Below are 14,533 nucleotides of genomic sequence, written 5' to 3'. Positions count from 1 at the left end.
GCTGAATTGTGCTATTAAGCTGCCTGTTATTTATGGTGATGATAATGATGAGAATGATGATGATGCTTATGGTTATGATGTTGGTGGTGATAATGATGTAAATGATGATAATGTTTATGATGTTGCGGAAGATGAGGGTGATGATGATGAAGAACCTGGTGTTATTAAGTTTTATGATCCTCGTGTTATCGAGTCTAATGATGTTCGTATTATTGAGTTTAACAAGTCTATTGCTGTTATTATAGTGTGGGATGGTGGATTGAATGATGATAAAAAGATTAATTTGTGGACATTGGATGACGAAGCATGCCTCCGTGGCGGTGGAGTTGAGGCATCATGGACGTTAATGTTTAGTATTGATTTAGGTATGCCGTTGGATTTTATTCATGGCTACACCAGCAATGGGGATATCGTGATAATACTCGACAATGCTTATGTGTGGATTTCGTGTAATGCTGACAAGAAAGAGGCCAAGATTCTCCCACTTTCAACTGGTATGGCTAAACATCGTTACACCCGGCATGTTTATAAGTATACAGAGAGCCTTGTGTTCAATTGCCGGATTTGAACAAGTCAACTGGAATGCTCCTGAGTCTAGATGATGATTGGGAAAGCAGCGCTGATAGGGATGGGCATCGGGTCACTTCGGGTCTAGGATCGCTATAACTGGCCCCGATCCCCGAATCTAAACCCAATCCCCATCCCTGACCCGATCCCCATCTGGGATTATTTTTCGATCGCCATCCCCGGCCCGATCGGGATTCGGGGATACCCACGGTGATTCGGGGATTTTTAATTTAAACCAAAATTTCTAATTAGGATTAGTTTCTAATATGTCTTATTAATGCCTCATTATTTTTATTTAAACAGATCTTGAATGATTTGATTATGACCTTTTTAATTTTAAGACTTATATTAATAGAATTAAATATTAAAACTTATTTCAATAAATTTAATCATATTTAATATATAATTATAATGTATATAATAAATAAACAGGTGATGTGAAAATTCATGACCGAAGTTGCACCTAAAGAGGTATATAAACATATTAATAAATAATTATAATATATATATATATATATATAATATAATATAAAAATTGGGTCAGGGATCGGGCCGGCAATTGGGGAAAATCGGGTCGGGGATCGGGCCGAGGGAATGTGAAAAGCCGTACCCGGCCCGATCCCCGATATTTTTTCAAAATCGTCCCCGTTCCCCGACCCGTACCCGAAAAAATCCCCGAATCCCCGCACCATTCGGTGCGGGGATCGGGTCGAGATCGAGCGGGTCGGGAGTAATGCCCATCTCTAAGCGCTGAGTTTGGAATTTTGGTGCTAGCTTATGTTGACAGTGTCTTATTTGAAGGGTACATCACTGCATTTACTTTAATTTTGAGAGCTAAAAGTCTGTATACGCTGTCACCTTCTTCTGTATTGTTGAATGCCACAATAATTTTCTTTTTTATATCAACAACTTTAAAATTGTAATGTTTATATTATCAGCACTGAAGAAGCTTGTTTATAGCACTGAGGCTACTCCCTTGGGCCTGTACAATCAGAACTGCTAACTTTTCTGATTTTGACATGATAAATATGATTATTTGAGCAACTAAAAGCAAACTTATATAGTCCATATAACTAAATCTTGCATATGGAGAAATATCTGTCATGTAATTCGTCTTCTTATTGATCTTGCTGTGTTCAATTTTCTGCAATTATTTTTGTTGCTTGATGTATGATGGGTGATTGGCTATTTGGCTAATCGCTGCTAGCTGCTTAGTTGAATATTCAGTACGTTGTGTTTAAGAATTGAGTATCTGAAGTACTGACTATGTTGGTTATATCACTTTTTGGTGCATAATCAGGGTATTCAGAACTTCCATTATAATCTGAGATAGGAGCGTCATGCAGTGAAAACAGAGCAGATGTCTGATGAAATATCTCGGGACCTAGCCTAAAAAAAGAGGTTCGTTTACTAAATTTTATGAAATGCATAGGGGATCTACAATTCGATTCGAAGTCCCTGTGTTATCAATGACATACTGAAGTACAATAGGGCTTTACAATATTGCAACCTTTGGCACTAAAATGAGTACTTAGCAACCATCCTCTCAGCAACCATCCCCTCGTGTTCGAGAGGGAGGTTTGAGAAAAAATTTAGACATATGAATCAAATTAAAAAATTTGTCAGATGGATAATACATGTGTTTTGATAGTTAAGAAATTTAATCGACGATTCGAAAAAAAGCTAAATTTGTCAAAAAAAAAATAAAAAAAATAATAGGAAAGACTTATTAAAGAATTGACATGGATCTATTCTAACTTAGAATACAAAAGACTAAGGGGTATGTTTGTATGGGCTGGTAGAAAGAGTTGTTTGTATTGGCTCTGAGAAAGAGTGTGTTGTTGTAAAAATTAGATAGTAATTGTTTAATAATTTTTTTTTGATATTTACATATGTTAAGTTACAATTAGAAAAAAAATAAATAATATTTTTGATGAGGTTCGCACAAAAATTGTTATTCTCAAAAGTATGTGGTACTTGCTTCTTATAAAACTGTTTTTGATTTAAAAGGCGTTTTTAGAAGCATGTGGTACTTGCTTCTTATGAAACCGTTTTTGATTTAAAAGGCGTTTTTAGATTTATCAAATAATTTTTCCTCTACTTTCCAGCAAAAAAACCGTCATTACTTTCTGTAACCGCAAATATCATAAATTGATATGACTTCTATCATATATTTATACAATTTTGGCATAATATCGTAAATATTGGAGAGATTTTTGCATAAAATATACTTACAAATTCAATAAAGTCAATATTTTATAAAATAAAATAATTTCGATAATGTTAATAACATCAGATTCTAAAGTATTTCATCGAACTTAAATGTAATATTCCCCCTTTCTTAAATATATTATATAAGTTAAGATCTTAATAGAACATCTTAAAACTTTATAATATTACTTATGATCCAAAAATATCTCGAAGATCTTTTAGAATCCGCATCGAATCCTCTTGATTCATATCTCGAATTGAATGAAATGAAACAAATACAAAATATGTATTTAAGTGAAATTTTAAGGTAATAATATTAGTAAATATTAGTGAATTATATCTGATCATAATTTTATACGGAGTCTAGTAAATTTTAAACAAAAAAATTATAAAACTAATGTAGAACACTTAAAATTTAAGCATAATACAAAAAAGCTATTATAATTTGAATATTATGAAATTTTACGTTTTACAAAATCTTAATTATATATTATTAAAATTCTGAGAATATTTTCACAGATAAGAAAACGCGTAAAATCTCGATTGAATACACCGCATTCCCACTCTCTTTCAACTTCAATCGAAACCCTCGTTAGACCTTCAGTTCTCTCCCCATCATCACCACCGAGTCGTCTCAGCGACTCAACAATGGCGCGTGTGAGGCCCAATCCGACGCTTTCAAGCGATCTACTCACCGAGATTCTGAAACGCCTGCCAGTGAAACCCCTAGTTCAATACCAATTAGTCTCCAAGACGTGGTTATCGCTAATCAAAGACCCTGCTTTTGCCGAAGCTCAGCTCCGTCACGCAATCTCCACCGGAACCGATGAAACCCTTATCATCACCCGTTATCTCGATCTCCGCGGTGGTCTTAGACAGAAATTCTCACTCTTTAACATAGACTCTTGTGAAATAATGCGTGATGTTAAGTATCCGTGTCCTCGAAATGAGCCTATAAGATCTGAGCGTTATTTTAGACTTGTTGGTTCTGCTAATGGCATTGTATGTGTTGCTAATTATGATTTTCACCCTGATGTTCGAGAGTTTTGTGACCCTGTGTTTCTTTGGAATCCCGCAATTAGACAAATTAAAATTCTTCCGCCACTTCCGGTTGGTGAATTGTATGATTTGGGGTTCGGTTATGATCCGGTGGATCGGGATTATAAGGTTGTTTTTGTTGTTAGAAAGCCTTGTCTTTCGGTGGAGGTGTATTCAGCTAATAGTAATGTATGGCGAAAAGTGGCTTCTCCGATTCCAACAGCCCTTATTGATCGTTTTTGCAGTACGTTCCATGTCTGTGTTAATGGATTTTTATGTGGTGCGGGGGATTGGGGGATGATTGGTATGATGGTGGTGTTTGATTTGAACAGGGAGGTGATGAATTGTGCTATTAAGCTTCCTGTTGATGGTGGTCGTGATGATGGTGACGACGATGATGATGATGACAACGAAGATGATTATGATGATGAATATGATGATGAATATGGTTTCCACTATGACAGCGATGGGTCTTATGAAGCTGAAGCTAATACTCGTATAATCGAGTTTAATAAGTCTCTTGGTGTTATTGTACTGTGGGCTAATGCATTGGATTATGAATTGTCTGATTGGAGATGGAACAAGAAGGTTGAATTGTGGAAGTTGGATGATGAGGCATGCCTTCGAGGTGGTGGAGACGAGGCATCATGGATGCTAATGTTTAGTCTTAAATTCGATAGACCAGCACTACTCCGTAATGGCTATTTCAGCAATGGGAATCTCTTATTATCAGTACGAAGTGATAGTTACATGTGGATTTCATGTGATGTCGATAAGAAAGATGCCAAGATTGTCCCCCTTTCAGATGAGATGGCTGACTGTTGTTACTGTTATGATATTTGCAAGTATACAGAGAGCCTAGTTTCACTTGCAGGATTCAAACAAATTAGCTGGAATGCTGGCGAAGATGATAATTAAGAAGACACTGCTGATTCTGGTATCGATGTGCTAGATATTGATTGCAGCAACTCTGTTCTTGTAGTCTTCTTTGGTCTGGTTTTGTAGTCAGTTCTATTTGCAATGTCAATTTGCACTGTGTTGTCAATTTTACATCCGTATTACTGGATTCAATCCAGTCAACTATGTTGGTAATAATATTTTTGCGAACTCATAGACTTGCATAATGATGTCTTGTGTTGCACTCAGGCATAGGAACTCCAACAGATTATTGAAGTTTTTTTTGATGATATGTGTCCTACTTCTCTCAGTTATAAAGCTGATCAAACAGGTTTCGAAGTTGTCCAAGTGGTACTAACTACCAAGTTCTGTTCTGTAATGAGGTATTCCTATATTATTTGCTATGAAGTTGTTGTCCAAGAGGATCTTAGTTTTATGGTGCTCGCTATAAATCTTTATGTGCACATTAAGTTTTCATTGTTGTGCTCGTTTCTTTAAAAAAAACTTTGATCTGGTTGATCTTATATCACCCCCATTGCTATCAGTACAGGGATGCAGATCAGTACAGGGATGCAGATGTATAAGACTAACACAAGTTTTCAGACCAATAATATATAATTGTTAGGTTGCTTCAAATGACAATAATTTAGGAGCGTTTGGATTAAGGGTGGGAATGAGAATTGGTGATGGAAATGTAGGGTATGCATGGTAATAGGGGTGGGAAAGGGAATCGATGATGGAAGGGTATGGGAATAGGGGGCAACGGGAATGGTATGAAACCCAAGATTTAACCACCTAAAAGGATTGGGGTTCCCATTTGATACTACCAAATAACTAATCCAAACACTTATGCACGGGGAATTGAGGTTCTAACTCCCGTTAACCGGGTTCATTGACCGTTAACGGGGTTGACCGTTAACGGGGTTCATTGACCATGAACCAAACACCCCATTAGTATATTATAAAAATTTATTATAGGAAATGTGTCTGAACTGAATCCCTGTTATATATTTGTTATATATTTGTTAGTACGAAAATAGTTACTGTTATATCTTTAGTACTAAAATAGTTACTTTTATATTTTTGTCAGCACTAAAATAGAGATTTAAATCAACTTTTTAGAAGATATTAGGATTAATTAAAGTCACGGTCTCCAATGCATATTAGTGCATTCACGCCATCAAGAGGTGGAGACTAGACCTGGAAGTTTTGTACACGACACGAACACGATACGAAAAGTTCGGGTGTGGTTTTCATATTCAGTACACGAACACGAAAATACACGTGGAGTTTAGTGTCGGGTTCGAGTTTTTTATGAAAGTGCATGAATGTACACGATATAAATATATTTTTAAAAAAATAAGTATATTTTAATGTAAAAAAATATATATTTATATATGTAATATATATACATGTACAAATTGTATACATATATAAAGATTTAATATATATTTCATTATATAATATATAAAAATGAACTTTTTTTAAAATATTTGAATTAAATTTAATTATTATAATTTTAAATCTACACGAAAAGTACACGACACGTTTCGAAACATGTATGGGTTTGATACTAGGTACACGAATCCGAAACGGGTCGGATATGGGATTCAGCTCCAAGTACACGAAACGTGAAAGTACACGACACGAAAGTACACGACACGACTGCCAGGTCTAGTGGAGAGTGGAGACTATGCTATAAATAGGACATGCTTGTGTGGAAATAAACACACACAAAAATATATGGAAAAGAGTTAAGAGTCTTAGCTCCTCTAGTTTTCCTGTTATTTTGCTTCTTAGTTGGGTTCCTGCTTAGTAGTTTCAGATTTCATTAGTCTACCTAAAAAAAAAAAAGATTTCATTATTGTTTAATGTGTTGATGATGGTTATTCTGTCTTTATAAAGATGGCTCTGCTGTCATGTACTATCTTTGTAAGGATGGCTATGGCGTCAAGTATCATAAAAGAGTTTTAGGTTTAACTCGCAGTATTCTAACAGATTAACTGGATTGCTGGCTAGATGAATAGATGATAACTAAGAAAAGACCAACTATTCTGGTATGTTTGTGCAATTTAGCTAGATAATGATTGCGGCAACTCTGTTCTTGTAGCTACCTTCTTTGGTCTGTTATTGTTGTCACTTTTGATGGATGGCAAGGGTCTTCTGTTTCATATGAAGTTAAACTAGTGCTTCCTGCAGTTGGTAGTGTAATTTGCTACCCATTTTTTTTGTGTGAAGATGGTTTTGTGTTGCTTATCATGACAAGTTATTGGTACATATCAACTCCTACTTTGTGTTGTACAAATGATTGTTTTCCGACTTGGGAGCATCGTGCAGAAAAGACATGGATGTTCATAAGAGGAATTAATATACGTTTCGTAGTACACAAAGATAGTCAAATCCTTGTGAGACAAATTTTTGAGGATGAGATGAGTCTTTCACTGTTTGCTCATTTCATGAAACATCTGTTTTTCTTTACTAATTATGCAACCTTGAACAAATATAATTCAGCCTTAACTTGGTCTTAGTTTTTACTGGTAACTTCATGACTACTCACATCTTGATAGAAATTGTAGTAATATTCAAGCTATCCGGTTTACCCTCAATTTCTATCCGGTTTACCCTCAATTTTATCATTTGATGGGGTTTGAAAGTAGCTTAGCTTTCTCAGAATTTGGAGGAGAAAGAGTTGTGTTCTGGAATCTGAGGGACCTGGTTCTGTTTCGATATAATCGTGGAAGTGTCTGTCTGTGCTAAAAGTTAAAACATACAATATACAAGATTGGTGAAGAATATTGTGGTTATGTTACCGTTGATGATGTACTTAGAAATCTATCTTGTCGTGGCATTGTAATGGCATCACTATTCACTGGTATGTTTTCTCTTTGCTTGGCTAGTCTTCGAGGCCAAATTCTGATCTTCTCATATTGTAATGTCCTGGCATAAATATCAGTCATACCATTGTTTCTCTGCTGTATGATTGATTTATAGTCATGCCATGTTCTTCTTGATCCAGTACGATCCATGGGTCAGCAATGTCCGTCGCTCTGTGCTCGAGCTCCTTGCCTTCCTTGCGTAGTCATGAAGATCACTTCCACCAACTATGAATATGCCGCTTTCTGTAAGCCGTTTCCCTGAGAAAATTTCTAGTAGAAGAATTCCATAGCTACACACATTCCATGTTTCTGCACAAGTCAAATATTGATGGAAAACTGGCAAAAAATAAGATATCAAAATATCATAGAGCAATACTAAATGTTGATGTAAAACATTAAAGAGTCACTTAGAGGAAGCATATCCAAATGCTCTACTTACAACAGTTGAACTCATTTGTGCTTGATTGATGTAAACAAATTCTTCTCAAGAAGAAAATTATTTGGCTTTATGTCTGAATGAATGATAATTGCATTAATATAATTATAAATATTACTATGCCGTGGAGAACCAAATATGGAAGTTTTTGGTAAGGTGGTCACAAGAGGACAGAGGGTGGGCCTCTAGCTAGGAAGTATAGAAATCTGCGCTTCAATCTCATGAACAAGAAATGATAAGTTCTTTTCATGCAGATTTTTTACACATTATTGAACATTAAATCGAACACTTTCATCGGCCGTATTCTGATAATCGCTCCAAGATTAACATATCATATTTTATTCAATAGGTGAGTTTCTGATTTTAACATAACTGTTGCGTGAGTCACGTAACTGACGTTTGTTAAACAAAATTGGACAGAGAGATGAAAATCGGATCTTATAAAATTTAAAAGGATTGAAATATTTTGCTCACCTTCCATCATGCAAATAATTCAATTCTATTTGTGGAGGAATTAGATTGAGGTAGATCTGATAAAATAAAAATATGTATGTAATAGCGAATATTGATTTTTATAGCAAATTGTTCAAATCAGAATGACTTATGTATCCCTGTACAAAAGTTTATTTAGATCAACCAGATCAAAGCAAAGTTTATTCAGAAGAAAGAGCACAACAACGAAATAAGAAGTAGATCCTCATGGACAGAACACAACCTTGTAGTTAGTACCACTTGGACAGCTTCGATTACCTGTTTGATCACTTTTGTGCTGTCTGTATATTAATGTTAGTTGGCTTTTTCAGTTTGCATCTGAAAACTTGTTTCACTAGATATACAAATCTGGATCCCTGTACTGATACAAATGTCGCTAATAAAAGATCAACACCACCAAAGTTCATATAGAAAAAACGAGCACTAGGCTAGCAGGAACAAGTCTACTGAAGTACAGATGGAAAGTTGACAACACATCTATCAAGAGCAAAGAAATACAGCCATCTCTCAAAAGTGACTAAAATAACAGACCAAAGGTGACTAACAAGACATATAATATAGCATAGAGATACCAGAATAGCGGTGTTTCTTTAATTATCACCATAGCCACGATTCCAGCTAATTTGTAATTTGAATCCTGCGAGTGAAACTAGGCTCTCCGTGTACCTGTAAAGATAACGAGTGTAACGATGATCTTCCAATATATAAACTCGAGCAATCCTAGCCTCTTTCTTCCTGGCATTACACGAGATCCACCTGTAATCTTCATATCCTATCAGTAGTAGGAGATCCCCATTGCTGAAATAGCCATTAAAAAGTTCTGTTGGCATTGCTAAATCAATACTAAACATTAGCGTCCATGATGCCTCAACTCCACCACCTCGAAGGCATGAATCATCTTCCAACTTCCACATGTTAATCGCCTTGTTGAATCCCTGACCAGTCCTATCATCATTCAATGCATTAGCCCACAGCATTATAACAGCAACAGACTTATTATACTCGATAATATGAGTTTTAGGATGAGCTTCATAAGAATTGACAATGTTGAGACCACCGACAGCAGCAGCAGTAACCGCACGAGCAGCTACAATAGCTGCAGCAACATCACGAGGGAGCTTAATAGCACAATTCAACACCTCCGTGTTCAAATCAAACACCATCAATGCATCTTTCTTGACACCAAATAATAATCCGTTAACACACACATTAAAATTGCCTAGAAAGTCGATTCCAGACATAACGATCTTATAATCCTCATCAGGAACTTTTCGCCATACATTCCTGTTAGCCGAATACACCTCAGTAGGAAGCGAAGGCCCCGATACCACACTAACAATCTTGTAATCATCATCTACCGGATCATAACCGAAACCCATAGCGCGGGAAGTACTCAAGGCACATGCCGGAACAACTCTTGATTGTCTAGTAGCAGGATTCCAAAGATAGAAACTATGTTCACTTAGATTGTGGTGGAATACAACACAAACAATGCCGTTAACAGAACCGACAAGTGTAAACGCAGGACCTACTTGTTCAGACTCGCCTTGAGTATACGGATACTTGAGATCAGCCACAATTTGACGAGAATCAACGTCGAAGACTGAGAATTGCAGTGTAGCATTTTCGGTATCTGTCAAATATGTCTCGCGGGTCATGATAAGGGTTTGATCAGTTTCGGTTGCGATTGCTCGGCGGAGCTGCGCTTTGACCAAAGCGGGGTCTTTGATCAGGGAAAGCCAGGTCTTGGAGACTAATTGGAACTGAAGTAAAGATTTCACTGGCACGCGAACGAGAATCTCGCTGATGAGATCGTCGGAAAGTGTCGGATTTGGTCGGATTGGGGCCATTGCAGAGTCCGATTGAATCACTCAGTTGATGACGGCGGAGTGTGTGGATGGGAGAAGGGAAATGCTCAAAGTTTTAGGGTTAGGGTTAGCGGCGGAGTGTATTGTTTTTTTTAAATTGTCTTAATAAAAAATGGTATTCTATCGGTTTCATTTCCTTGTATTTTGTATAAGTATCTATAATGATTATGTTTTTAAATTGTTCTATTTTAATCATAAGATTAATATATGTTTTTTTTGAGAAATATATATGTTAATACATATATTTTTTAGATTAAATAATTTTGCTAGTAAATAATAACATCCATTATAGAAATTGAAATACAAAACATTCCGATCATCTTGGTCGGTTGTTCGTTAAAAATATAGTATTGTAATATATTTTAAAATGTTACTTTATCTTAATTAGCACACATTTAAATTTAATAATTTAAATATATCATTTGGGATTGATTATATTTATTTTAACCATTCTAATTATTAAAAATTCAAAAAAACCATTCTAATTATTAAAAATTCTTTAAAGAACTTATTTAAAAATAGATTCGCTACTTTAACAGTGCAATGAACTAATTTCTTTAATTGTATTACAGATTCTCAAATAAATTTAAAACATAACCTTAAAATTTTATGCTACATTACAAAAATTTTGAATGATAAATTTCAAATAAATCTTAAAAATTACTCGTGAATCACATCAGTATAAGATATCATATATCAAATTTGTAATATAATTTTTATTAGAGCTAAATCATATAAAATAAGTATCAAAAAAATATTAATCTCCTCCATGTCAAAACTATGTGGTCTTCACATATATATATACGTCCATAAATCATGTCGATATGTCAAGAATTTCATGTATTTAACTAGTCTTAATAAGTCTCATTAGCTATGTCAAAAAGTTCTAAGATTATAATATCATCAGAAAAATATTAATCTCCTTCAAGTCAAAAACTATGTGGTCTTCGTGTATATATGTCCATAAATCATGTCGATATGTCAAGAATTTCATTTATTCAACTAGTACTCTTAATAACTCTCATTAGCTATGTCAAAAAATTCTATAATTATAACATCGGAAAACTATTTCAAATATGAATTTTAGAAATAAAATCATACTCTTTTCGTCCCATCAGGTTCTTTACGTTACTTTTTGGCACGCATTTTAAAACTCTTATATACTTCCATAATGTTTTTATTTTTTTTAAAAAATCCTGAAAAAAAGTTTGACGTTTAAACTTTTATTCAAAAAAAAATTTAATTAAAAAAACGCTATTGAACTATATTTAATAAGAGCCTCAAAATGCGTGCAATATGAACGTAAACATCTTGGTGGGACGGAGGGAGTATGTATGAATAATCACACTACTTTAATAAATTTTAGAAATAAAATCTTTATACGAAATCTGCGGATTTTGAACGTGATTTTTCTCATTCTTGAGAAATCTACATGTTAGTGAACTCAAAATTGAAAAATTTCAGCACCAATGTTCTTGATGCATAGATTAACATATCAAAATTTCACTTCCATCGGTGAATTTTGCTAGCCACGTCATTTTCGAGGTCATTTTTATTTTATTTTTGATTTCTACGTCAACATTGACTAACATTCGTTAGTCAAATTCTAACCGAGGAACGTGAGTTCGTTTTTTAAAAAAATTAAAAGACATATTTATTTGACTTTTTTTATAAGTTGTGTGACCTTAATCATAAACGGTCTATAGTTGAGAGAATAACGAATTAATTATCTCAAATATAATTTTAAAAAATAAATAAAAGTGCATGCTATATATGTGAATACATTTGATTTTTTTTTCTCTTGAATTTTGTTTAGGGTTGTTTTCACAAAGTACTAAGTTTGGAAAGTTTTTCTCAGAAATATTGTAACTTTTTAAAAATTGTGCCAAAATACAATCTTTCAAATAAAATTTGTAATAATATTATTTTTTGATTTGTTTTACAAAATTACGGATATTAATGCATTTGCAACAGCATTTTCAACTGCTAACAATCAGAAATGCAATTTTAAAAAAATTATTAAATATTATATTCAATTACATAATAAGTTCCAAGTGTTTGCAAAATCCAAATATGAGTTTATGTATGAGATTAGAATTAACATCACAAAAAAACATGAAAATCAACTAAAGTCAAAACTAACTAAAAGCAACTAAAATATTATTTGTATCTTTCTATTCCATCGATACATAATTATTATTTTAATTGTTATAGATAAAATATATTATTTTAATATGATAATATATGATAAGAAATCTTGCCACACATCTTTAGATGTTGTCCAAGTATAACCCATCATTTTATATTGACTGGATCACTCTAAATACATTTTTTTTTGGTATTATTATTGTTTATTTATATGATAGCACCTATATATTTTGTCAAGGGTTTGTTGAAGACACTCAAGAAACTTTCAATCAAATATAAAAATAAATGGGCTCAAAAAGAGCCCTTAAATTACAATAGACCAGCCCAGTTGAATATGTTATAAAAACAAAGCAGGCCCTAACCCTAATTAGTTTCCGCATTTCACTCGTACCCTCTGTAGTGACCGCCGTCATTCATTCCGACTGAAAAATGAAGCCTATCAGACCAAATCCAACACTCTCCGACGATCTCATCAGCGAGATTCTCGTACGCGTGCCAGTGAAATCCCTAATTCAGTTCCAACTAGTCTCCAAAACCTGGCTTTCCCTAATCAAAGACCCGGTCTTCGTCAAAGCCCAACTCCGCCGAGCAATCAGAAGCGGATCTGATGAAACTCTTATGCTTGTCCGCTATTCATGTTCCACTTCGACGGAAAGTGCTAAGCTGAAGTTATCACTCTTTGACGTTGACTCTCGTCAAATTGTGTCCGAAACCAGGTATCCCTATTCTCAAGGTGAGTCTAGATCGGTGCCTCGTTTAACACTTGTTGGTTCTGCGAATGGCATTGTTTGTTTGGTTCTCTTCGAAACTTCACACCTAATTAATAGATTCTTTCTGTGGAATCCTGCTACTAGACAATCATTAATAGTTGTTCCTGGTAGGGGCTTGAGTAAACCCCGCGCTCTAGGTTTTGGTTATGATCCTGTAGATGAGGATTATAAGATTGTTAGGGTTGTATCAGGGCCTTGTCTTCCCGCTGAGGTGTTTTCAGCTAATAGGAATGTGTGGCGAGAAGTGCCTGATCCGATTGACAGCCCTGATGACTTCTTAAGTGGCCATTTCAATGTGTGTGTTAATGGATTTTTATGTGGTATTGACAAGGGCGTAGGGATGATGGTGTTTGATTTGAACAAGGAGGTCATGAATTGTGCTATTAAGCTCCCTGTTGTTGCTGCTGGCGGTGTTGGTGTTGTTGGTGATAATGATGATGACTATGATGAGGAGTATTATGATGCTCAGCCTGAAACTCATATTATTGAGCTTGATAAGTCTATTGCTGTCATTACGTTGTGGGCAGATGCATTGAATGGTGATAGAACTGGTGGGAGATTGAACAAGAAGATTAACATGTGGATGCTGGATGATGATGCATGCCTGAAAGGTGGTGGAGTTGAGGCATCATGGACGATAATGTTTAGTATTGATTTAGCGATGCCAGCAGTACTCTATAATGGCTATTTCAGCAATGGGGAACTCCTACTACTAATAAGAAATCATGATGATCGCATGTGGATCTCGTGTGATGCTGACAAGAAAGAGGCCAAGATTGCTCGAGTTGAGATGGCTGATCATCTTTACACTCACCGTCTTGCAAGGTATACAGAGAGCCTGGTTTCACTCCCAGGATTCAAACAGATTAAGGACTGGAATGGCCGCGATGATGATGATAATTAAACACCGCTGATTCTGGTATTATTATGCTACATACAAATGAAGCAACTCTTGTTAGTCACCCTTGGTATGTTATTGTAGTCACTTTTGAGTTTTGATAGATCAGCTATATTTATCTGCTCTATATAGATGGCCACAGTGTTGCCTTTGTTGTTAACTTTCCACCTGAATTACTGGTCCAATTTAGTCGACTATCTATGTTCGGGCTAGCATAGATTTTAGTAAACTTATAAGTTGGTTAAAATGTTCCCCTAATTGTTTTTTTCTAAATTATTTTTGATCTGATTGATCTTGTATTATTCACATTTCTATCGCTATCTGGATGCAGA

The 14,533-nt window shown here is 34.9% G+C and overlaps 3 protein-coding genes across 3 annotated transcripts; 2 read left to right on the top strand and 1 right to left on the bottom strand.

The window, feature by feature from the left end:
- Positions 1-3,426: 3,426 nt before the first annotated feature.
- Positions 3,427-4,734, top strand: LOC108225151 (F-box protein At5g07610-like). Its single transcript, XM_017399972.2, has one exon. The coding sequence runs from the start codon at positions 3,427-3,429 to the stop codon at positions 4,732-4,734; it is 1,308 nt and encodes a 435-aa protein (XP_017255461.2).
- A 4,373-nt stretch (positions 4,735-9,107) lies between these two features.
- Positions 9,108-10,367, bottom strand: LOC108225141 (putative F-box protein At4g21240). Its single transcript, XM_064087310.1, has one exon. The coding sequence runs from the start codon at positions 10,365-10,367 to the stop codon at positions 9,108-9,110; it is 1,260 nt and encodes a 419-aa protein (XP_063943380.1).
- A 2,583-nt stretch (positions 10,368-12,950) lies between these two features.
- Positions 12,951-14,207, top strand: LOC135150634 (putative F-box protein At3g10240). The gene has a single exon (XM_064087308.1). It carries the CDS (start codon positions 12,963-12,965, stop codon positions 14,205-14,207), a length of 1,245 nt encoding a protein of 414 aa, XP_063943378.1. The 5' UTR covers positions 12,951-12,962.
- Positions 14,208-14,533: the final 326 nt, after the last annotated feature.

The sequence above is a fragment of the Daucus carota genome, chromosome 1 (genome assembly GCF_001625215.2).
Source record: "Daucus carota subsp. sativus chromosome 1, DH1 v3.0, whole genome shotgun sequence".
Classification (NCBI taxonomy): Eukaryota; Viridiplantae; Streptophyta; class Magnoliopsida; order Apiales; family Apiaceae; genus Daucus; species Daucus carota.
Note: the sequence above shows the minus strand (reverse complement) of the source record. Positions and strands in the feature narration are given on the sequence as shown.